At 36.2% G+C, this 26,805-nt stretch overlaps 1 protein-coding gene across 15 annotated transcripts in view; it reads right to left on the bottom strand.

Moving 5' to 3' along the window:
- The window catches only part of IMMP2L (inner mitochondrial membrane peptidase subunit 2), a 913,124-nt gene that overhangs the window by 867,942 nt on the left and 18,377 nt on the right, over positions 1 to 26,805 (bottom strand). For 13 of the 15 annotated variants that reach the window (XR_004058029.1, XM_030932891.1, XM_030932903.1 and 10 more), the window contains one exon: positions 8,563 to 8,699. Coding sequence is in view for 14 of the 15 variants with exons in the window: in XM_030932891.1 (XP_030788751.1) it covers positions 8,563 to 8,697 (135 nt within the window). In the remaining variant the exon portion in view is untranslated. Of the gene's footprint in view, positions 1 to 8,562; positions 8,700 to 10,327; positions 10,468 to 20,085; positions 20,154 to 26,805 lie in introns of all 15 variants that reach the window. The other 2 variants (XM_030932900.1, XM_030932896.1) reach the window with 2 other exon arrangements.

Raw genomic sequence — 26,805 nt, 5'->3', positions numbered from 1 at the left:
TAAATATACACATTTATGAAAAATCAATTTTCAACAAAGATGCCAAGAACACACAACAAGGAAAGAATAGGTTCTTCAATAAATGGTGCTTGGAAAACTGAATATCCATATGCAGAAGAATAAAATCAGACCCTTATCTCACACCATATACAAAAATCAACTCTAAATGGATTTTTAAAGATGATGCCTGAAACTGTAAAACTACTGGAAGAAAACATAGGGTGAAAAGCTGCACGACACTGATCTGAGCAATGATTTGTTAGATATGACCCCAAAAGCACAAGCAACAAAAGCAAAAATAGAAGCTGAGCTTCTATCAAACTAAAAAGTTTCTGAAGAGAGAAGGAAGCAATCAACATGGTAAAGAGACAATCTATGGAATGGAAGAAAATATCTGCAAACCATATATGTAATAAGGAGTTAATATATAAAATACATAAGGTACGCAAACAACTCTATAGCAAGAAAACAAATAACTTGATTTTTAAATAGAAAAAAGACCTGTATAGAGAATTCTCAAAAGAAGACATACAAATGGCCCAGAAGCATATAAAAAATATTCAATATAACTAATTATCAGGGAAATGGAAATTAAATTAAATCTGTAATGAGATATCACTTCACACCTGCTAGGATGGCTATTATCAGAAAGTCAAGAGATAAGTGTTGGTGAGAATATGGAGAAAAGAGAACCCTTGTGCTCTATTGGTAGGAATGTAAACTAGTTCAACCATTATGAAAAATAGGGACATATCTCAAAGAATTAAAAACAGAACTACCAGATGATCTACCAATCTCACTTCTGGGTATGTATCCAAAGGAAAAGAAATCAGTAAGTCAAAGAAATATCTTCACTCCCATTTCATTGCAGAATTATTCAAAACAGTGAAGATATGGAAGTAACCTAAGTGTTCACAAATGGATGAAGGGATAAAGAAAGTATGGCCGGTGTGGCTGTGGGTTTTTGTATATATATGAATGTGTGTGGATATTCTTCTGCAGGTGCATATATACAGACACACACATGTATATATATATATATACACACACACACACACACACACAGTGGTATATATACTATGAAATATTATTCAGCTTTTAAAAAGAAGGAAATCTTGTCATTTGTGACAGTGTGGATGAACCTAGAGAACATTATGTTAAATGAAATAAGCCAGGCACAGAAAGACAAATACTGCATGATCTCACTTTTATGTGTAATCGAAAAAAGTTGAACTTACAGAAGCAGAGAGTAGAATAGTGGTTGCAAAGAGCTGAGAAGTAGGGGAAATGAGAAGATGTTGGTCACAGTATACAAAGTTTCAGTTATGCAGGATTAATAATTTCTGGAAGCCTAATGTACAGCAAGGTGACTATAGCTAATAATACTGTATTATACACTTGAATTTGACTAAGAGAGTAGATCTTAAATGTTCTCACCACCAAAAAGAAGGTAACTATGTGAAGTAATGGGTATGTTAATTAGTTTGTGGTAATCATTTCATAATGTCTTCATGTATCAAAATATCATGTATACTCTTCTCACTCACAGGTAGGAATTGAACAATGAGAACACTTGGACACAGGGGCCTGTCGTGGGGTGGGGAGAAGCGGGAGGGATAGCATTAGGAGATATACCTAATATAAATGACGAATTAATGGGTGCAGCACACCAACATGGCACATGTATGTACATGTAACAAACATGCACATTGTGTACATGTACCCTAGAACTTAAAGTATAATAAATATATGTATATCATGTATACTTTAAATATATGTAATTGTTGTCAGTTTACCTCAATAAAGCTGGAAAATATCATTATATCACTTACAATGGGTAAATTCAATGTTATATAAATTACACCTCAATAAAAATGTTTTTTAAAAAGTAGATGGACTAGCATAATGAACCAACATGTAATCCATCACGTAGAGCCAACAATTATGAATTAATGGCCGATCTTGTTTCATCTGTAACCCTACTACACTTTTATTTTTGTCATATTATTTTAAAGTACATCTCAGCTATTATGTATTCCACTGCCAATTTTATAATATTCATACTATGAGGATAAGTTTTTAACATAACCACAATAAATGCCATCATCACCCAAAAAAACAATGTATCAAAGCACAAGTGATAAAATTAGTACTTTGCTGGACCATTTTAGATTATCTCTTACTGCTTTCTCCTATTTTCATTCTCCTCTCTTGGTTTCAACTACACTTAATATCTGATAGCTCCAATTTCTCAAGTCTTTAAAGTCTGGTTCGGCTCACAGATGCTTCTGACTCTCACTTATAGAGCTCATTTTCTCATGCAATATTTTTACTGGGATATAATGTTCATCAAACTTTATCCCTGCGATTCTATAAGGCCTGGTTGCAAGCTGCATGTGTCCAGGGAATTTGGTGCCTGGGGCTACTCTAAACCCAGGCTACTGGAAATTAATATCTGAGTTTAGGATTTTTCAGGTGCAGTGAATGTGAATTCAAACCTCAATTCCACATCAGGGCTTTCTCTCTCAGAGCCTAGACAATTGTTCTTACAGAACAGATTTTTGTTTTAGTCTATCCATTTCCTAAAGATGTGTCTCTTCCATGGTCCTGGCTTTATTTAGAATATCTGTTCCGATTTCCTGCCTTGTATGAGCCTATGACCTTGTCTTCTGATCCCCGTATGGTCCCTGAAACCAAAAGCTCTAAATGACCAGGAATTGACAAATATCCATATGACAGCTACTGACTTTAATGTATACTTACTGCCCTGGAAATGTATTTCCCCTTACTGTGGTCTCTGAGAATTTCCCTTGCTTCCCTGCAAGCGAGTTATACATTTTTATAGTTTTTAATGTTTTGTTTTTAATTTTTTACGAGTTTTGCATTGGGAATATTTCAATATGTCTCATCTGCTATATTTCCAGATAGTCTAATCCCTTCTTATAAACTTTATAATCTTTAGACTCTCTAAGAGAAGAGTATCTTCTATCAACCTGAGCGGCACAATTTAAAAGCTTTTATCCCCCATTATAACATAAAGCTTAATTTCTATATTTAAGTACTAAATGTACTACAGAATCATCCCAAAATTAAATAACTTACTAAGTACATCATTCCATAAACCAAAATAAAATGGAATAAAACATCACTGTGAGAAGGAATAGTATAAAGAGGCATCATAACAGTGACAAGGCACAACTTTTATTAGTTATTATTTAGTAAAAGGGACAGCACTATCACAGTTGGTCCAAGCCAGAGTTCCAAAATTCAATGATTGTGTGAGCTTACGTAAAGTAAGTACCTCAACTGTCTGAGTCTCAGTTGTTTCAAATGTAAAGTTTAGAACTTGAGTCATTTCTTAATGTATTTAAAGCTCTATACTACTATGAATAAAGGATAAAATTTTAAAATAAGCTAAAGAAAAGCATTAATATACCAATCAGCAAGCATCATGACTCAGGAAGAATGTACAAGAGTATTCAGAATTAAAGGGGCACGATGTATGCAACCTACTCTCAGATGGTTTAATAAGACATTTTGTGGGTATGTATTCATACATGCATAAACACAGAGGGAGAGGAAGAGGACAGGGAGGAGGAGGAAGAGAGAGAGAAGAGGGAGGGAAAAAATATAATAAAATAAATATACTAAAATATTGAAAACTGGTATATCTGGGAAGAGAACCCATAGGAGTTCTCTGCACTATGCTTGCAACTTTTGTGTAAATCTAAATTTACAACAACTTTTTAAAAAGTGTAATAAAGTTTGTGTCTAAATAACAGATATAACCCTGGCTATATAAAACAGAAACACACAGTTATTCTATCATGGCAAGTGAAGAAAAATCCACAAAGGGACATTACAAATTTATCACTCGCCAAATGTTTCAGGATCACACTTTTGTTGCTATAAATACAAAGTCTCTATTAATGACAGGTTACAGAACTATGTAAAAACTCATAACTCATCCTAAGGGGTAAAACATCAGGTGAGATTTCTGAGCCAAGAGTAATTTGGGCAGAAAGCACACAAGTAAGCCAATAAAGCATTCCAACATTAAATCCTGACTTCCTTTGACGTCAGTGCCAGCAGACCAAGGCGAGTGATGACACAGAGGAGTCAGCACAGGAGGAAATGTGTGCCAGCTGGTGCCCGGCATCTTGGAAGTGCAAATTTAGCAGGTAACATAAAACTCCATAACTCTATCTTAAATGCTGGTATGTAAATCACAATATATCTCTTTTCTTGAGAGTCTGTATGCAGCTTCTCAGAGTGTCAAAATAAGTTACAACCAATAATAACTGTTGAATATTATTAAGCCGGCTGTAGGTTAAAAACTTTTTTTAAAAACACAGATTGAAAGAGAGAGTCTCTTTGCTTGCTTTTTGACGATACTTTTAATTTCAAACTCAACAGGAAACAAGATAATCACAGGTAGCTGAAAGTCAAGACAATTTCAAACCCATAAACGTACGTTACTGATGAACAAAAACCTCAATGCTGATTCAACTGTATTTTCCTACATATTCTGTAATTTCCTAATATATTCTGCATACATATATCTCCGAAGTCTGACCTAGAGAGACAGGATTGTGTAGTAGTGTGTTCAAGTATTTTTCCCCTCTGGCCATGCAAATGAAAAAAGGAAAATGGTATACTATGTAAAAATTATGTATCAATTACAAAAAAAAATAAGATAATGACACAAAATTATTTCTTTTACTTACTTTTCAAAGTCTGAAATCTTAGTTTTAAATGTGGAAAACATATACTTTTTTTTATCAGGACCAGTGACCCCACTGCAGGAATTTTCACTCAAATAAAATCTAAAACTTTGGCATGAGGTCATTAAACTATTCCTAGGGCACCCTTCTACTCTAAAAGCCTCTGTAAGCGATTAAAGTTCTAATCTGAATAATTACATTCCACCTACATAAATTCCCTCTGTAGTTTCAACTATATGCAATATCAGTCTTCATTTCCTGAATTAAATTAATGTCGTGTAATGTGGTGCTTCTTTTTTAAAAAAAGGAAGAACATCTACTTTCATAGGTAACCTTTCAGCAACCAGTAGAAGTGATTCATGTGCATGAGGGGAATAGGTCAGTATGAATAATCATTAACCACCAATTTGTGCCAGCATTTATTGTGTCGAGCATTGCAAAAGGGAGAACTCATCTAATGAAATGAATGTAGCTCTACGGCTTTATAAAAACCAAATATTTTATAAACTAAATCCTATTTTCCATTGAATTGTACCAATGCATCATTAGAAACTTTATTTTCATTTGTGGCTTGCCTTTAATTAGCTGATACTTTCCATGTTTGATCACTCTTATCTTTCTAGTCAAATACTTACTGAATTGCAAATTAATACTGAAAATCCTAACCTGAAAAAAGAACCACTGAGTAGTGTTTAATAAGTAAATAAGTATTTCTCATAGAGGGAATCTTAAAAACATGCTTCCCCTAATCACACACCAACAGAATTTTTGAAAGATCGAAAAACAATTTTTACAGCAAAATTGGTTACTCAAAGTGAATTTCCAGTGTTACCATAACAGTATGTATTCAATAAACCCAAAATACTAATATTACATGTCCCTTTCATGAGATTTAATTTTTTAGTTCTTGGCTATTTCTTAAATAATGTGTCTACCAGTTGCTGAGTGACCTTCAAGAGTGGCTTTTCCCAGAGTAAAGAAAAGCAGCTGTGTTCCTTGTAGGATGCTCAGGGACTTCCAGAGATCTCCACACCATGCCAACTATCTCAGTCCTTGAGTCATTAGAGAAATTTAAAGAGAAGAATTTATCCCAATTGTCAAAAATTCTGTTGAACCCCATGCCATAAACATGTTTAGTTGATCAAAGCTGTATAGTAGCAAAGATGTCTTCAAATATGTTGAATTAGTTAATCTGTAAATCTCATTATTGTAATTTCTGCTCTTAAATAATTTAAAGTATGATTTACTGGTATCTAGTGAAACTGTAAATTAAATTATCTATTATACCTAGAGTTGGTCTAAATTCATGAAATATAGACCAAATTATAAAAACCTGTTTTCCTTTCTTCCTAGAATTCCATTCTACTTTGATTCAGAAGATAGCATTCTCTTTCCTCTAGGAAATGTCACCTATACTCCACCCCCTAATTCCCACAGAACAATGTGATTCAAAGAGATATTGTCATTTTCTTACAGATCACTTGGCCTAGCCACAGACTTGGGGTGTATACTTGTTCAAAGCTGGACCAATCACGGTTCCCCATCCTGGTGGCCAAAGTTGATCTGTATAGCTGTATAGAAAAGGGCATGTGACCCAAGCTGAATACATCACAGTCCTTCCCCAAGATATTTCAAACTGAAATTAAGGCAGTAGGAGCAATCTCTCTCAGGCGGTGAAGAAACTGGGCATGGGAGCTGCCAGCAGCCATGTACCCTGCTATGCAAAGAAAGCTGGTCTTAGGGAACTAAGCCAAGATGCAGAAAACTTAGAAAGAAGACGGAGCATTCCGACAGCATTCAGGTCCTGGCTCTAGTTGTCCCTGACAACTGCCTCACTCCTGACTTCCTTGTGTGTATATAATAAGCCTTCCAAAAAATTCCTTTTATACCAAGCTATTTTCCTATTACCAGTAGCCGAAGAAACTATACACAATATACCAAACAAATTCTAACATAATAAATTTGACTTCTTAGGGGTAGGGCCCAGGAATGCTGCAAGAAATTCTAATACCTCTGCAAATTCAAATATATCTAATGCAAACCTGGCTTTAGTCCATGAACCGACATTTAGAAATAACATGATTTAACACTGTCTTCACTGCCTTCTTCACTGGGGATAAGTCTTGTTCTTTCAGAAGACAGTCAGGGTCTTGTGAGCAAGACCTGTATCTCATATTATGCAATGAACTGCTTTGGCTCTCAGCACAAGCCATCAACATAGATGTTCCGTAGGAATATATTGGGCTAGAAATACGAAGACTGGGATATTATGATTGTCACATGATCCTCTGGAATATCATCGGATCCAAAGTAAGGAGATTTTGTGTTCTGGAAAAGTTCTTCTTAGAACAGTGATAGTTGTATAGCAAGACAACAGTAACAAAATTAGGGGAAAAAAATCATTCTTAACTGGATTATTTATTACCAAAAGATACATGCTTGTGAATGGATTCAAAGGGATCCTTGGGACCAAAAAGGAATGTGGATGGCTGTGAAGAAGGTAGTTTTAATCTGAAATGAAGACTCTGACTCCAAAGCTCAGCAAAGAATGTCTACATTTTCCTAAGGATTGGGTCTAAGACAAGGCTGCTAGGAATTCAAGATTAAAGAGGCAACAAATATAAAATACATTCTATCTTAAATGTGTTAAAGTGTATTTAAAGCCATATGCCTGTAAATCTCCCTTTCTATGTTTACTGTACCCCTACATTAAGATATTTTTGCATTCAAAGTAAGTGACCAGTTTGCTTTGGGCTGGTGACCCACTATGGAGAGAACCTGAAAGACAAGGGTTGAGAGCAGAATCTTCTGCCCAAGAGAAGGCCCTAACCATGCTCAAATGATGAAAGTAGAATATAAAGGCAGTCCAGCTTTAAAAATGTAGCTTTTCCCAAAGAAGTTAAAGGATTCCCTGACCTTCTGTATCTCACTGACTACCAGAACTCAGGGAGAAGTTCAACACCATAATTATAATAAATAAAGCAAACTAATTCTAACTCCTTAAAGCTGATAACTATGCCCTTAACTAGCTCTAACTAAAACAAAAAGAAAAAAAAAAACTAAGCTGGTTATTCTCTGTATAATTTTGATTTTTTAGAAGGTTATATATCCATTTTAGTTATTTGTTTTATATAACTATTTAGCACAACGCATGAACTTAATACATATTGATAATACAGAAACCAAATCCCATAACAAAATGCAAATTCTGCCTAATTGCATTAACTTACTAAAACCGCTAGGCTCTAGACATCAACTTTAGGACAACATAATTTTCTCCAAGTTATTCCAGAAGACTATTTGCATAAAACTTTTGGAAATCTCCACTCCAAAGTTCTTCCACTGTAAACTGCACTTAATCTTTTCAATTAGCAACATGCTTAAAGAACACAATACAATATCTGGGATCAATGGTCTAGAAATTTCTACAAACTGAAATCATATACCTATATAACAACAGAGCAACTGATTGTGACTCGAACCCATCTTGCAACTACACTAATAATTTGGCATTAAAAGGATATTCGAATAGAGCCATATTAACAGAAAATAGTGTCATTTAGTATAATTTCTTAAGAATCTCCATTTAAAATTCTCAGAAAAATTTAAACTACAGACCCAGAGAACTGATAGTTACTTTTATTAACCTCTCCTCTGATTATAATGTGACTGTATTAGAAGACCTTAAGAACACATTCAGTAAAGTAAAATTTCATTTCAATGCCTTTTTATAACCTTTCAGTTCCCAGAATAGGAATAATAATTAGCACTCTCATTTCTAGTGCTTGAAAAACAATGAAGTATGGTGCTTTAAAGAATGAAGTTATATCATTTTCACCTGCATCGATGCTCCTTCTACTCTTGCCACACAGGCGACCCGATCCAAGAAAGTCACTGCCACAGGCACCGCCACAAAAAAGCCTTTACAAAAGGCCTTGATGTATCTTTTCACCCACCCTTGTGACTGTGCCATACCTAAAAATACAAAGAAAACAACTATGAAATTAGTCTCAAGAAAGGTGAAAAACAAAGACATAAAAACAGTACATGAAAAGCAAGAGTTACCAAAGGGCAATCTTGTCTCTTAATATATTTCACATTCATTCCTGTAACCATCAGAATAAATCTGACTTACTTAAAGTCCTAAAGCAAAATACATGAACTCAGGTTAACGCTTTTCCATGACTCAAGTCCACTTGCTAACTTCAGTAGGAAATTTCTCCACACAAAACAGTAAGTTAGAGAAAAATAAGCATTCCAAAAGTAAATTTTTTCTGTTGCTGACTATTATGATGAAGTTATTCCTTATACCCCTGATATCTGTTCTCTTCTACAGCAATAAAAGTTTCAGTGGAACATGTGGCTGCCCAACTGAAGACTGTTTTCCAGCCTCCCTTGCAGCTAAGTGTGACCATGTCACTAGATTTGATCAACAGCATGAGTAGAAAGGATATACTTCTAGGTTGTACCCTGAAAAGGAGGATGCCCTCCCTTTTCTTCCCCATTTTATAACTGTAACAATTTGGTGGTTGGAGTAGGGGTGGCCATCTCAAACTATGAGATAAAAGCTTCAAGTAAAGATGACAAAGCAACAAACTGGAAGGATCCTAGGTCCGCAACACTTTGGAGGCACCATACTGTCCTGCATTGCTTACATTTGGACTGTTAAATCAGAGATAAATCACTTGCACTGTTTGTGGTGGCAGTGTTGGTATTGTTGTTGTTGTTTTTAGACAGGGTCTCACTCTGTCACACAAGCTGGAGTCTTGGCAAGACTTTTTTGGATAAGACTTCAAAAGCACAGGCAACCAAAGCAAAACAGTGGGGATTACATCAAGCTAAAAAGTTTCTGTGCAGCAAACAATCAACATAAAGAGACAACCTACAGAATGGAAAAAAATATATGCAAACTATACTTCTGACAAGAGGCTAATATCCAAAAACACATAAGGAACTCGAACAACTCAATAGCAAAAAGACAACTCAATTAAAAAATGGTCAAAAGAGCTTAACAATAATTTCTCAAAAGAAGACATACAAATAGCCAACAGGTATATGAAAAGAATGTGCAGTCATGAGGCAAATGCAAATCAAAACCACATGGATATCATTCCACCCCAGTTAGAATGGCCATTATCAAAAGACAACAAATGCTGGCAAAGGTGGAGAAAAAGGAACCTTATACCCTCTTTATGGGAATGTAAATTAATATGGCCATTATAGAAAAGAGTATGGAGGTTCCTCAAAAAGTTAAAAATAGAACTACCACGTAATTCTGCAATTCTATTCTTAGGAATATATCCAAAGGAACTGAAATCAGTATACAGAAGAGATATTTGCACTCTCATGTTTATCACAGCACTATTCATAATAGCCAAGGTATGGAATTAATGTAAGTATCCATCAATGGATGAATGAACTTTAAGATGTGAGATAACTTTAAGATGAATGAAATCCTGCCATCTGATACAACATGGAAAAACCTGGAGGACATTAAGTTAAGTAAAATAATCCAGGCACACAAAGACAATATTGCACGATCACTCATATATAGAATCTAAAAAAGTTAAACTCATAAAAGTAGAAAGTAGAATGGTAGTTACCAGAAGGTGGGGTAGTTAGTGGGGCGGAGACGCTGGGGAGATGTTGCTCAAAGGAGATATAATTACATTTAGGAGGAATACATTTCAGGACATCTGTTGTATAGTCAGGTGAGTATAGTTAATGATAAGATATTGTATTCCTGAAAAATGTAAACAGAGTGGATGTTATATGCTCTTACCACAAAAATGATAAATGTTAGATAATGCATTTATTAATTAGCTAGATTAAACCATTCCACAATGTACATGTACTTCAAAACATTGTGTTGTATACAACAAAACTCACAATGTTATCTGTTTACTCAGAAAATAAATAAAAATAAAAATACTCAACCACGAATTCCCTCCCAAAGCTTTAATATATCACAGGAAAAAGATGAATGATAATCTAAATTGGCTAATTCTGAATTACCTACTGTAACTGACATCAATAAGGGCTATATGTATGCAAGGTAAGTAATTAAGAGCAGTACTCTTGCTTTTCATACTTTTATCAACATATATTGCACATAACATAACATTCACCCAAACCAGTAATCTTTTTATACCTAATCAGAATAAATGTAACTCAGACTAACTTTAGAATATAAGCAATTTAAAAACATGTTTTCATTCAAACTCATCTAACAACTATAATCTTAAGTTAAATTGCTTATGATTTCACACATCTGGTACTCAAGAAATGTGTTTGGCCCAAGGTACTGACTGTTTCTGTGAGCTGTCTTAACCACTATACTCCTAAAAAAGTAAACCTGCTTGACATGTTTCATTCATTCATACCCAGCTTTAATATGAGCCCTTGAGTAAAACTAATTTCTCTTCAATGACATCTTTTGCCTAGAATCAAAAGACCTTTACTAGCTCCTTTTATATATCTCTACAAAAGATTTAATATACTTTTCCAATGGACTATTTTACAAAGGTCCCATTTATCATGTACTATCTGCCTTAATATAGAAGAGTAACTTTGACATATTTATCAAATTAGTACCTTCAAGATGCAAAAGATGCATTTTCCTCAATATTAGATTTCATTAGCTCAGTCTCTCTGAAAACACTTCTAACCACAGGTTTAACAACACAAACATCAGTCTTACAATAAATGTATAAATGGAGTGACCTCCACATCTATTCTTTTTAATGTTTCCAAAATATAAATAAATACATCCAAAGATTTCAGATTATAAAATATCTGACTCCATAAGTAATTTATAACATGCTCCCATGTACATAGGGGAAAAAAAATAGTTACTATGTAGAAGAGAAAGGAAATGGCTCAACAGTAAGTAATCAATTCCTCTTTGACCAGTTTGACAGCTTCAAAGTTATTTTAGGTGGTCTACACTTATGTTTAAGTCATATACAACTCCCAGATAATAATTCCAGGGTAGTGTTTCCCAAGCTTGCCTTGATTGACATGCTTAAAAATGAAGTCCCCACTCTCACTCAAACCTCCAAAATCAAACACTTCAAGTGATTCCCTTAATAGAGCAAGTCTGGAAAATACTGATATTTGGGTGTTTAAAGGTCAGATGTTTACTCACTCCTCAAGTTTATTACCTTCTGAAAATGAGAAAAGGGGAAAAGTTAGCAAAGAAATATCATCCTGAATGTCTCCTTACATTTAGTTTACCTCCTTACTAGATTAAGTATCTGCAGGAACAAACATTGTACAGAAAATGAACACCACTACCAGATTCTACATTCTAACCTTCACCTGGTTCCATCAGAAAATGACTTCCAGTGGATTGTCTCTTCGTTCCTGCTAAGGCAGTTCAATCATCCATCCACTCATCTACCCACTCACTTACTACTTGGCTCATTCATTCTTTCAACACTACTTGGCTCATTCATTCTTTCAACCAGTATTTACTAAGGGTCTTCCACAAGCACTGTGTTAGGCACCAGGGAACCATAAAACAGTGAGCAAGGCCAGTCCCAGTCCCTGATCTCATTGAGTTTTTACAACCAACTATGGAATGATAAGGGTCAATCTGAAAATCACATAAACATACATAAGAGTTGTAATAAGTGCTATGAGAGAGATAGAGAGAGGTCAGGAAAGGTCTTTGAGGAAGAGGCTGAACTCAAAAATGAGGAGTTGTCTAGATAAAGAACTGTGGGGTAGGCAAGGGTATTCCAGAGAGCAGCCACGTCACATGCAAAGTCCCTGTGACAGGAGTGGTCATGTTGTGATGGACAACTGAAGGGAGGCTGGTGTACATAAAGCACACAAGAAGTGGAAGAGTACAGTGGGACATAAATGGGAGGAGGCAATGTAAATGCCAGAGCAGTTAAGACCTCGCAGGCCCTGTAAGGAATTGCAGCAAATGCGAAGTAACTGAAATGTTCTAAAATTGAGGTGAATGATCCTATCTGCATTTTGAAATGATCATCTATCTGAAAGTCTGGATAGGACAAAAATGGATATAGGGAAATCAGATTATTCTAGTGGTACAGGGCAAGAGAGATGATAGTTGGAGTAGGATGACAGTGGAGACGGACTAAAATGGGCAGATTTAAGTATATATTTTGAAGTTAAACTGACAGGATCTGGAAATAGATGGGCAATGATGGGAGAAGGAAGGAGATAAGAAAGTGTCAAGGGGCTGTGGTAGCCTGTCAAAGCACTGTTATTTTGTCATTCTCTTGAATTACATGTCAAAATACTTCATACTAAAATTATGCTCATAATTCCATTCCTCGAACTTTTTTTGGCAAACAAGCAGATGTGCTCCCTGTCCTCAAGGAGTTACAATATACCAAGGAAGACTGCCCTTCAACAATTATTTCCAATGGATGAGCATTAAAAAGGGACGATAGGCCGGGCGCGGTGGCTCACGCCTGTAATCCCAGCACTCTGGGAGGTCGAGATGGGCGGATCACGAGGTCAGGAGATCGAGACCATCCTGGCTAACACAGTGAAACCCTGTCTCTACTAAAAAATACAAAAAACTAGCCGGGCGTGGTGGCGGGCGCCTGTAGTCCCAGCTACTCAGGAGGCTGAGGCAGGAGAATGGCATAAACCCGGGAGGCGGAGCTTGCAGTGAGCTGAGATCCAGCCCCTCCACTCCAGCCTGGGCGACAGAGTGAGACTCCGTCTCAGAAAAAAAAAAAGGGGGGGACGATAGCCCTGAAGCACGACAGCATGAAGCAAGGCTGTCTTATTCATCAGAAAATAATCAAGGAAGGCCTACCCCACTACACCCCCACCCCCGAAAAAATGGCATTTGAGGCAAGACCTGGGCATTTCAGGTAAAAGCAGTAACATATATGAAGGCCTAGGGGCAAAATAAAATGTAGCTGTTTAAGAAACTAAAATAAGTTCAGTTTGGATAGAGTATATACAAAATTTATTACGTGAATTTTTAACTCAGTAAGCATTTATTTACTATCAAGCAACAATGATAAGTACAGAGGATATAAAGATGGCTAAGCATATAGTATAGTACCATTCAAAAACTTTCAATAAACAATACATTTCTACATACATTTATATGTGCACATAAAAGTATTTTAAATTGAATACATTTATATTGTTTTAATTGTTTAATAACCACCCATATGTTTAATAACCACCCATATGTTACTTGTGTAGTTATTAAAGTATACCAAAAGAGGGAAGAAAGCAGCATCAAAATGCTAACAGTGGTTAATTCTAGATGCTGGGAATAGAGACGATTACTATTTTCTTCTTTGAACTTTAGCTGGTTTCTAAAAAAGAAAGATGGTATCTGCCCTAGGAAGTCCCTTTGATATACAGATAATATGGGGTAACACTAGTGTTAATCTCTATCCCATCACAATGAACAAACCACACTCTCACTCCAGTCTCTGCTGCTCTAAGTAGTACAAACAACACTGAGCAAGATTATTTCCTGTTTATGCAGCAATCAATATATTTAACTGACTATAATGTTGTTTATGCAGCCAATGCAGGCTGTCATATTTCTGGAAACTTCTGGAAAGTTCTGTCAAATGTTCGCTACTTTAAGAGGCACAGAATGGAAACATGTCTTCTCTTTGCTGTTCATCATGCCCTGCATGCATGGACCTCCACAAAATAGCTGAGGATACCTGCAGGATAGAAACAGAATGCTTCCAAGTATGATGCCACAGCTATCTTAGTGATAAGGTAGTATGCATGATTAAAATGTAAATTAAGGGGGAAACATTAATAAAAGTTGCGTTAAATTCACATTCCCTGAATTTTGAGCCTCCTCTTCTTTTCCAGTAATGTTCTCCTACATTACCTCTACTCCATTTAGTCACTGGTACCCAAAAAGAAGCATGGTAATGAGACTCAGGAGACCTGAGGTGGATAATCTGTGTCTGTCTATAACCAGCTCCATGACTTTGAACAAGTCACTTCTGTGCCTGTTTCCTCATGTGTAACAAGAAGGGGCTTATTTGGGAGGCCAAGCAAGAACTCAAGTGAGGAGTTCGAGGCCAGCCTGGGCAACACAGCAAGATTCCTATCTCTGCTAAAAATTTAAAAATTAGCCAGGCATAATAGCATACAGCTGTAGTCCTATCTACTTGGGAGGCTGAGGTAGAAGGACTGCTTGAGCTAAGGAGTTTGAGGCTGCAGTGAGCTATGACTGTGCCACCACACTACAGCCTAGGTGACCAAACAAGACCCTGTCTCCAAAAAAAGCGAGGGGCGGGAAGGGTTAGATGTAATACCTAAGGTTCTTTCTAAGTCAGAATGCTTTATTTCTATAATTTTTTATTGTTTTTAACCATTTCTTAAGAACTTTAGCAGATACTTAAAAAAATACTGAGATCATTATTGACTAAGAAAAAGTAAGTTGCTTTTATGGTTTGAGACTTTTTTAAGTGTTGAAAATAAAAAAGAATTAATTTTATTAAACAACTGGTTAAAAGACACAACGGTGAGGGAGCTGAAACCAGTGCAAATCATGTAAAAGAACATTTTAAATATAGACAAAGACCTGAACACCGTTGCTCTTTCACTTCTCATTTCCACAACTCGACTGCTGACCAGAGCACTGCTACCATCCCCTGCCCAACAAAGTCAGGGCAAGTGTTTTTCTGAGAGATTATAAAGGAACATGTGGGAGATGTGTCAGTCTGATAGTGTGCTGATCCTGCTCCAAGCCAAGGAAGCAAGGGCAATAAAGGCTACCCTGGAAACAAGGTACAAGTGGTTGCTATTTTCAGAGGCTGAAGAGAAAAGGCTCAATTCAGTCCTGTCTTATCTGAATTGTGAGGGGCACCTATATTTCATAATAATAAAACACTGTTAAAAGCTTCTATCATGTAAATACTAAAGAAGCCATACATACCTGAAGAAATGAACACAACATTTCTATGTTGTCATATCCAATAATTTTCTTAAAGTTTTATGGCATTCACATATTGGCAAAGTTAATGCATCTCCTTGTCTATGTAAATTGCCAAAGAATCATTCAGATGATCCGGTCTTTTGTACACACTTTAAATGTTTAAAACCACCACACTAATAAGTACCTAGCCCTGACTTCCTCTGAGAAAAATTTCATCTAAGCAATAACAATGAGGTACTAAAATCATCCCCGGCAAAAAGGGAATAATCTTTATCAGTTACCTCATTCTTCTTGTAACTATGGAAGTCATTGAGGTTCAAAACACTGCTCCTAAGAAAATTATTGCTTAAAGTTGTAAGTACACCAGGTTCATTGCTGAAGTACTTAAACTGAGAATATTTTTTAAATAAGCTTTCAGAATCCAGTGAAATCATATTTGCCACCTGGCATACAGCACTTACAAGTGAGAGTTTCTTGGTGATGCTGACCTCAACCACATAACAACCCACACTGTAAATTTCTCTCCTTCCCATAACAACTTGTGGCTTGATCATGCATTAATTCATCTAAAATTGTTCTTAAGTCTGCTTATATTTTAGCTTGTACAAAGTCACCAATCACTCATCCATGGCAACCAGGTGGATAAATCCACCACAAATCATCCTAATTATAAAAACTATTAGAAGTTGTGTGGGAGGTTTGAAGGTAAGAGGAAAATAATAAGTTATAAAGCAGTATCTTATGTAAAATGTAACCTTTCAATCATCATAATAAGCCTACACAAAATCAAGATTTTATTTATAAAGAGGAAATCATCAAACTATGAATATCAGAGAACACAAGAGTGGGGATCCAAGCAAATCTGACTTACAATGCCTGAATCGGTCAGTATATACATACCTACCATGCACCATGGAATTGTGCTAAGAGATACATACGTGAAATAGAGCAAGGCCAGCACGGTCCTTTCTCCATGTGGAGTTTGCATTTTCATTCTTTCAACATTAAGTGCCAACTTTGTGCTAGACACTATGTTAAGACACCAGATTGACCAAGCCATAGTTCCTCCCCAGAGGGACCTGTGACAAGATCACCAGAAACAAGCAGATGACCACACATAATCCAGCTGTCATCCTCCATGGATCTTTCTAGCAGCCCTTGGCACCAATAACCTAGCTTGGTAAACAGAGCCTAAGCGTGAAAAATCAGGAAACATTTGGATACATCTGGACTAATACAAGGTTAAAAAAGAAAAGCTGATAAATTACAACAATTTTGGTTCCAATGGAAGCAGATCTTGGCAAGTAATCTATAGAAAGCAATTAAAACATTTTTTCAGGACTATCTTGCTCCTTTCACATTATAAGTAAATAATATCTTATAAACAGACACTTAGTACTCTTTAGAACATGAATACCAGTTTCAAATTCTTTATCTTTAGTCTTGTCTGAGTTAGTAGTTTTCACTTGAAAATTCCCAGGAAAGACCAAAATGGCACATACACAAAAAAAGAAGTAAGAAAGAAAGAGGAAAACCAGTCAAAAATAATAAAGGAGGAGAAATGTAATTATGTAAGGCATAAAGTTAGTCATTTTTTGGCAAAGATACCCAATAAAGAAGTCAACACTGATACAATGATGAAGCTACGCCCTATGAAATTGCTTCTTTCATGGAGATAATTGTGACTTTCTGTTGGTAAACTGTTAAGCATCTGGATACTAAGAGAAGAGAGGTTAAAACTGATGTATTCAATTTTAAGTCAGCAATATGTAAAATCAAATGAATTTGAAGGTCATGCTCTAGTACAACTGATGTAGAGAGAATACAACCAGGAAACAACTAGGATACGGAAATTCACAAAGGCTTCCTATTTTTTGGTAAGGACTCCTTCAACTTGCAAACATCATGCATTTATGCACACCCTTCCCTTTGATTCTGTGGAAGAACAGGCCCCACCCTGTCCAAGGTGCTCTTCAGAAGCAGCATCAGCAAAGAGGGAAAATCAGTGAAAACCTGGTGGGCTTTGAATCCAAGACCTCAGTTCAAATCGTGATTCAACAGTGTGGAAATTACTTTATCTCAGTAAGCAAACTTTCTCATCTGTGAAAACTTCCAGGGTTTCCAGAGGTTCAAAATGTTCATATGCGTTTGTTTTGTTTACATAAGCATTTGTGTAAAGAAAATGGCTAGATCATCAAACAAAGGGTATTTCTTCAGATAAAGCACTAGCTCTGTCTAAGGAAGAGGACTACCAATAACAAATCAAAAAAGGGTAACAGAATTAAGGATGTCCATTACAGACCATAAACCAATAAAGCCTGTCTTCTAGGTGATAAGACACCTAATACATAATCATTTTGTTCTGCTTTGAACCTCATGCTGTTCTAAGATTTGACCAGTTAGGGGCAATCATATGTACTGATATTGACCAGTTAACAAGAATGTGTTCAGCACTGTCAGGTGTCTTGAGATTTTTTTTTTTTAAGCAAAATAAAATGAAATATATGACTTAGTGCCAGAATTGGACCACAGGAATAAATTACATAATAGTCATTGAGGAAAGAAAAAAAAAAGGAAGAAAAGAACTGGAATTACAGGGAAAAAACTTCATGATAAGAAAGGCTAAAAAGAAAAAAAATGAATTAGAATGTAGGTGGTGAGTTTTAAAAAGTTCATTATAAAATTCTTAGAATGTTTCTGTATGTTTAAAATTTTTCCCCAAAACTCTGGAAATAAAAGAATAAATTACATTTGTTAAGTCACTCAGATAAAAGAAAAATATAATTAGAGTGAAGATTCATACAGCCCATCTGAGATAGCAAGAATGCTGGCCAGATCTGGGAACAGGATATATATTAAGACAAGTGAGACATAAGACTGAATATGAATTTTTTTTTTTTTTTTTTTTTTTTGAGTCTTGCTCTGTTGCCCAGGCTGGAGTGCAGTGGCGCCATCTCAGCTCACTGCAAGCTCCACCTCCCAAGTTCAAGCCATTCTCCTGCCTTAGCCTCCCGAGGAGCTAGAACTACAGGTGCCTACCACCATGCCTGGCTAATTTTGTTATGGTATTTTTAGTACAGACAGGTTTCACCGTGTTAGCCACGATGGTCTCAATCTCCTGACCTCATGATCCGCCCACCTCGGCCTCCCAAGGTGTTGGAATTACAGGTGTGAGCCACCACGTCCGGCCTGAATATTAATTTTTTTGTTTTAGTTTTTTTTTTTTTTTTTCTCATCAATATGGACATCTTCATGGCTCCAATATTTTGGAAACCATATCAATCAAAATCCTTTAACAGTATTCTAGGACTCTCTTAAGAACTGGCTCAGGCCATCCTAATCCTATAAATTATCCTTATCCTGTAACTCCAAATAGACACCATTTAACAACATTTACAACAAAGGCCTAATCTCAAATTTCAGTTATTAAAATGAAATAAATTCCACAAAAAGTTTACCATAAAAATTAACAAGACAGTGAATAACAGCTTTTTACAGAGGGAGAAAAATCCTATTAAATGATAACCATTAGCAAGGAGGTAAGCTTTAAATCCTAATAACCACAAAGTTTGAATTTCAACACTGTACTCTATTTTTTTCCAATTTAATAGAAAAGTATAACTGCTATCATTAAGTAGAAGCTAAAGGCAATGTGAATTTTAAGCTAACAATGTGAGGACTTAAATATGTGTATAAATGAAACAGACCAGGTACTTATCCATAACCCAAGCAAAGCAAGGAGAGGATACTGGACTATTTCACCATAAGTCCATTTTTTCTTGAAGTAATAATACACTGGGTTAGTAAAAGGATATATTATCAGCATCAGGAATACTCACTGAATAGCTAAGAAGAAAATACTGCATTATTTGGCATTTGGGTTGTGTTCAAAATTGGCTTTAAAAAAAATTAAGAAAGCCTATAAATGGAAAAAGCACTCTAGAAAAAAAAATCTCAAGAACCTTTTAAAAATCAAAAATTAGAAGAAGTGAGACAGGAGAAATAAGAAAAAGGTAGTAACACTCAGAACCTAAAAAAAGAAGGGTACAAAAATATTAGAAAGTGGGCATTAGGCAATAACATGAGTAATGGAAAAATATCACTAGAAACCATGTGACAGCCAGTTTCCAAAGCACAGTCATCCAAGTATCAAGCTTTGCTGTTCTTTATCTACTTTGTTACCTCACATTTTTTCCTACTGTCTAACACTGCTTCATATTCACTTCTCTTACACTGCAGCCCTACTTTGGTCTTATTTTAGAATGGAACAAGGGTCTTATTAGGGCTCAACAATAAGCAGAATTGAAAAACTTTTTTAAAGAACATGGTTTCTGGGTCTCATGAAAATCCTATCCTGACCCCTACTCTTCACGCCTCAAATATATTGCTTTCTATACTAGAATGCAAATGCCTTTACTAGAATGCCATATCAACTCAAGTCATACCTACAACATGGCCTTTCCTTTGATCAGGGTTGGGAGTCAGGAGTAGGAAGGCTTCTCAAAAGAACCAGGTCACTAGACCCCAAGGGACAAAAATGGAAAGAGAAAGTCACAAAAAAGTAGGACTGAAAAATACAATTTAACCAGCAAACTTATAGCTAGCCCAGGGACTATTACTACTCTTTACAAAATGATAAATATGGGCCGGGCGCGGTGGCTCAAGCCTGTAACCCCAGCACTTTGGGAGGCCGAGACGGGCGGATCACGAGGTCAGGAGATCGAGACCATCCTGGCTAACACGGTGAAACCCCGTTTCTACTAAAAAAATACAAAAAACTAGCCGGGCGAGGTAGCGGGCGCCTGTAGTCCCAGCTACTTGGGAGGCTGAGGCAGGAGAATGGCGGGAACCCGGGAGGCGGAGCTTGCAGTGAGCTGAGATCCGGCCACTGCACTCCAGCCCGGGCGACAGAGCGAGACTCCGTCTAAAAAAAAAAAAAAAAGATAAATACAAAAAATTAGAAACACAGGCTCCCCCATCAGGAAAGCACATTAAGGCCCTGATTAGTCTGTCAAAAATAAAATCTGTTCAGACTATGGCTTAAAGATTTGGAAGGGTGCCCGCAGCCCATGTATGGCAGCTGCAAGTCCATGGGGAGCTCAAAAAGCATCAGTGCAGACTCAGTACTGAAGATGCAAGCCAGAGGAAAAGATTTATGCAATTTAAGGTGAAAGCAACAGAAATAAATTCCTTTGGAATGAGTGCTTATGGTCCTTTTAGCTTATAAGTGCAAGTGTACCCACAAACACGCATGCACATTTGCTGAAACGGCAACAAAGGACAAGTTAGCAGCATATGTAAAAAAAGAAAAAGTGAAAATAAATATATAAATAAATAAAACAGCCAAGAGGACAGAGTACAAAGAAGCTCATCCTGAGTGGCCTGGAGATAAAAGCAGATGGAGCACAGCATTACCCAGACACAAGTGTCTGCTGCACAAAAAGTCCAGGTATTATAATAAGCCTATGGTGAGTATTACAGCATATGGAACTGCGATCTCATTTAGATTATTCTCCATACTTATATGCCTTGTTTTGATTTTTGCATACTTGCCTGTAAATTGGAAGACATTGTTTTAAGATACCTGTGAAATTTCATCAACTGTGGCTAGAGTTGAAATCTTAACTTCAACGTTAAGAGAAACACGCATCAGAACTACAAAGCTGAGTCGCTCCTAAATTTCTGATGATCCATGGAAACTGTGTGAGATAATAAACGTGTTAAGCCACTGATTTGGGTGGTTATTTGTTTTGCAGAAATGACTAATAAATACGAAAAGCACAAAAAGACCCAAAGGCACAAGGAAACTTGGTATTTGATAAAGTCAACATTCATATTGGGAAGAGAAGTTGAATTAACAAGTTATGTTGAAACAATTAGCTACAATTTGGAAGGAGAATAAAATCAAAGCTGGATATTTATTAAATTCATTATAAGAAAATAAATTCCAGATAAGCCAAACATTAAATGTAATAAATAGAAATATAAAAATAATAAAAGGAAACAAAAGCAACAGTGTTTTAAGTGTAGAAAGAGGCCTTTCTGAACATTTTACAAAACCCCGAAAACATGAAAGACAAATACTGACAGATTTCACTACATAAAAATCAAAACATATCATAATGTTAAAAGACAATCACCAGGATATTAAAAAATTATAATATTTATTAATCATGAATGCTCAATATCTCTAAAATTACACAATTCTTAGAAAGTATAAGAAAAAAGAAAAATTTTGAGAGAAAGGTATTTCACTGAAACAAAATATAGACAGTATATAAAGACATAAAAAGATGTATAAACACACTGATAATAAAATCAATATAAATAAAAACAAAGTACCAGTTTAGTCAATCAAACTGACAAATGTAATATGGCAATATGCACCAAAATGTTACATGAATACACCTTCTGACGCAGAAACACCACTCCAGGATTTATTTTATGGATGCAAAGATATGATCAAGGATATTCAACATACCATTTTTATTGCAGTGAAAAACTGAAAACCAAATGTCCATAAATATGTAAATAAATGATGGCATGCATACAGAATAATTTGCAATCATTAAAAAGAACAATATATTGTTATATTGCTTGAGATTCTGCTTCAAAAAAGTTGGAAAATTGCATTTTTAATATGAACCCATTTATGTGAAATTTTATACACACACAGCATCATCCTCATTGTCATCCTTATCATCATCATAGAAAGAGGTCAAATAATAAAGAATATGAACCAAAATGATGACAGTATTTATTTGCAATGAAAGGAATTTAACTTTATTCTGTATATTTTTCCATATTACTTAAATCTTCAGTAATGGGTATTTAGTATCTTTATATACTAAAACAATATTAATATTAGTTTTTTCTGCCACAATAGCTATTTCTTAATGTAAATTAGCTCATATGGAGGAAAATGACATCAGTCTTATGTGAAAGCTATGCTGGTTCATATACAATTTTTCCCAGTACATGAAGGTTTTGATCCAACCAAGAGCAAGTTTTCTCCCAATTAAAGCGAAAGTCTCATTTGGTGGCTTCAAGACTTTCCACTGTTAAAGGAGGCTGAGAGTACCAACGAAGAAATGCAAAGATACTTTCCCCTGTGTTTAAAATAAAACAAAATCAACAGATCAATACCCTGGAGCAGATTTTCAACTTTGATGAAATTGGTCTGTATTAGAAGTAGATGACTTTAAGGACCTACAACAAAGAAAGAAAACCAGGGATTCAGGCTAAGACTGATGTGATGCTGGGTACAAATGCCAGTAGGGATTTAATAGTGCTATTGTTTTTTTGACAACTTCTATTTTCTTAGCTTTGTTTACAAAATTCCACTGGTTTCAAATGATCTGTTCCTAGCCCTATTTTTTTACAAGCCCTAAAATTTTATGGTATAATTTTGCAGAATTAAAGATTTTTCAGGAATGCATATGTCATTAATAGCAGAAATGCCTCTACTATACTGAGTAAAATGCAGTAGAGAAATGTTCCATACCAAAAAGAAACAAAAAACAAAGAAAGAAAGCAAAAAAGAGAAATGACAGAAAGAAGGAGAGGGAAAAAGAGAAGGAAGAGGAAAGAAAAAAACTGCATACTTCACTTTGTTTTAGTGAGAGTGTCTAATGAAAGATATTAAATGCAGGGCAAAACAATCTCATTAATATTCTTGATTTATACCACAGATTCTGATTCTATATGAGATATACCTAAAGAAATTGTCTTTGCTCCATCAGACACTTAAAATCTAAACAAGGGAGTGAATTAAACAGTCATCAACTGTGGTGGGGGAGGAAAAGGGACTAATCCAAGTAGCTTTTGGACACAGTATTTTATTATACCCAACCCAAGGGTATATAGTCAAATACTATGGGCGGTATTTGGGTTGGGAAGTTGAGGGGTGGGGAACGCAAACAGTAAGGGAAAACAATTGTGAAACTACTTAAGCTACATTGTAGGATTGAGCAAATGAGTTGGGAGAACAGTGCTGACTGTGGGAAAAGGGAGATATAAATACACAGCCAGAATCAGGGACGAATGCTGTGGAGCTCTGGAAGCAAAACCATATAGAAGTAGCAATGAGTATATGTAGTACTCAATTATTAGGGTCTAATACCATTCCCTACTCCAAAGAATCAGCACTCTTCAGAGAAAAGGTTGATTCTGGGTCTGTGGTGGGGAAGGTTTAAGATGAGCCTGAAACATTTTCTTTGGCAACTAAGAAGTGTTTAGAAAAAAGATGGAAGTACATCAAAAGGAGATGGGAGCTTGCCTGGAGATCCCACTGGCTAAATATGAAAAAATTTGATTACTTATTAAATAAAGTCAGTAATGAGTTTAAACCACTGGAAAAACAGCTTTGAATTTGCTAATTTTCTGAATATGAGCAATACTTTAAAATATGGGTTTTAGCTTCAAAATGTAAATCAGGTAATTTCATTTCATTTAAGTAAGCAATACCATGAAAAAAATATTACAAACTACTAAGTTAAAATAAAATAGGAAATATTGGTGGAGGGTTGTTTTTTGTTGTTTGTTTTTTGGGAGTTTTTTTTGAAACAAGGTCTCCCTCTGTTGCCCACACCGGAGTGCAGTAGCATGATCAAGGCTCACTGTAGCCTCAATTCCCAGGCTCAAATGATCCTCCCACCTCTGCCTCCCGATAGCTAGGACCACAGACGCACACCACCAGGCCTGCTTAATTTTTTGTATTTTTTGTATAGATGGAGTTTCACCATGTTACGCAGGCTGGTCTCAAACTCCTGAATTCAAGCAGTCCACCAGCCTCAGCCTCCCGAAGTGCTGGGATTACAGGCGTGAGCCACCGTGCTCTGCCTAAAATACTGTTTTAAAATAAGTCCCCTTTATGATCATTCTCAGAAATATGTTAGAAAAGAAGTTCTCTTGCACGTATAAAAAAATTTTCAATTTATAAACTATCCTTCTACACTAATTTCCCAAGAATAATTGTTGAGCTGAATTAAAGCTTTTCACTATTCTTTGAATATTATATCTGCATATCCAACTGTTAATTGAATTTGAGATTCACTAGTAAAGCAAAAAGCTTGTGACTTTGAAGACTATTTAGAATGTACAATGTTTTATTAATTATCATTAGTACTATTATACAATGGTTGTACCCTTGTAAGTTTATTAAGAAATAGCTGACATTGAAATGGTCTGCATCTAAAGGACATGTTAAGAAAAGCAGAGAAATCTTACCAAAAAAAAAAAAAAAATGAATCAACATCTCCTCTTTTGGTATTTACTCCTTTCACATCAATAAACATTTATTGAATATCTGCTAAGTGCCAGGCATCATATCAGTTTCTACACTGAAAGGGTACAGACATTTCTGTGTAGTATCTATACAGATATTGAACATTAAGCACTGTTCTTTGGAATTATTCCAGCCTTGTGATAAGGCTAAGAGGGCCATAAAAATAACATGAAGAAAGATGGATTTTATAAAGGATAGAGGCAATTGGGGATGTTATGGAAAGACAAACTACACAGCATTCTATACTCTCTGGTTCTTCTACTTTCAGAGAATGACCCTATCATCCAAACAGCTGCCCAAAGGTCAACATGGTAGTGAGCCAAAGTGACCATTCATGAAAAAAATAGAAATCATCCTAACTTTCTCTTACTTGAAATCCTTCAATAACCCCTCATTTTCTATAGCATAATATCAAGCTGCTTAGATTTAGCATATAAGGCTAATTATGATTAGATTCCTAGTCTCATCACTTCCACTCTTTTTTTTTTTTTTTTTTTTTTTGGAGATAGGGTCTCACTCTGTCACCCAGGCTGGACTGCAGTGGTGCCATCTCAGCTCATTGCAACCTCTGCCTCCCAGGCTCAAGCAATCCTCCCACTTCAGTCTCCCAAGTAGTGGGAAGCACAGGCATGTGCCACCATGCCTGGTTAATTTTTGTATTTTTTGTAGAGATGGAGTTTCACCATGTTGCCCAGGCTAATCTCAAACTCCTGAGCTCAAGTGATCCACCCACCTTCCCAAAGTGCTGGGATTACAAGTGTCAACCACCGTGCCTGGCCAGTTTCAACTCTTTCATAGCACATCATGCTTGAACCAAACCCAGCTCCATACAATTTCTAGAATATGCCACACTTTTACTTGTCTCCGGGCCTTTACACACCTCTCCCTTCTGTCTACATCACTCTTCCCACCTTTCTTTGTTTTGGCCAGCTTTACCCATCCTTCAGGTTAGCTCAGATGTCACTATCAAGGAAGTCCACTCAGGCTCTCCAAATCTGACTTAGATTCCCTTCCTATGTGTTCCCATAAAACTCTATGCTCCGCCAGCACAGCATTTATCACACCTGATTTTCTCAGCCTTACCCCGATCAGCTGTGAGTTCTGTGCAGGCAGAAACACTTGTTCACTGCTATACTTCAGTGCTTTGCACTTAAGTGCTCAGTGTTCAATACAGTTTCATTGAACAAATTAATAAACCACTTAGCTGTCCATATAAACTACATCATACTCTGGAGGCCTTGATTGAACAGCACTGCACAACCACATGCCATAAATTGTGTGTGTGTGTGGTGTATGTACACACAAATGACTATCTCCATTTCTTACCTGATAGTTCTACTTCACAGTTGAAGATATTTATGGAGAAAGTGGTTTTTAAAAGAAATTATACTTTTGCTGTAAGTATAAATATACACAGAAAGAAATATGTGGGCTGGGCACAGTAGTGCATGCCTGTAATCCCAGCACTGTGGAGGCCAAGGCAGGAGGATCACTTGAGCTCAGGAGTTTGAAACCAACCTTAGCAGCAAAAGAAGACCTTCTCTCAACAACAACAACAAAAAAAAATTAATGTAGCCAGTCATGGTGCCACATGCCTGTGCTCCCAGCTACGCAGGAGGCTGAGGTGGGAGGATCACTTGAGCCAAGGAGAAATAGACCGCAGTGAGCTGTGATCACACCACTACACTCCAGCCTGGGTGACAGAGCAATGAGACCCTGGTTCATTTAAAAAAAAAAAAAAAAAAAAGGCTGGGCACAGAGGTTCATGCGCCTGTAATCCCAGAATTTTGGGAGGCTGAGGTGGGCAGATCACAAGGTCAGGTGTTCAAGACCAGCCTGGCCAACATGCTGAAACCCGTCTCTACTAAAAATACAAAAATTAG

This window comes from Rhinopithecus roxellana, chromosome 6 (genome assembly GCF_007565055.1).
Source record: "Rhinopithecus roxellana isolate Shanxi Qingling chromosome 6, ASM756505v1, whole genome shotgun sequence".
Lineage (NCBI taxonomy): Eukaryota > Metazoa > Chordata > Mammalia > Primates > Cercopithecidae > Rhinopithecus > Rhinopithecus roxellana.
The sequence above is the reverse complement of the archived record's forward strand: the minus strand, read 5'-3'. Positions and strand labels throughout refer to the sequence as shown.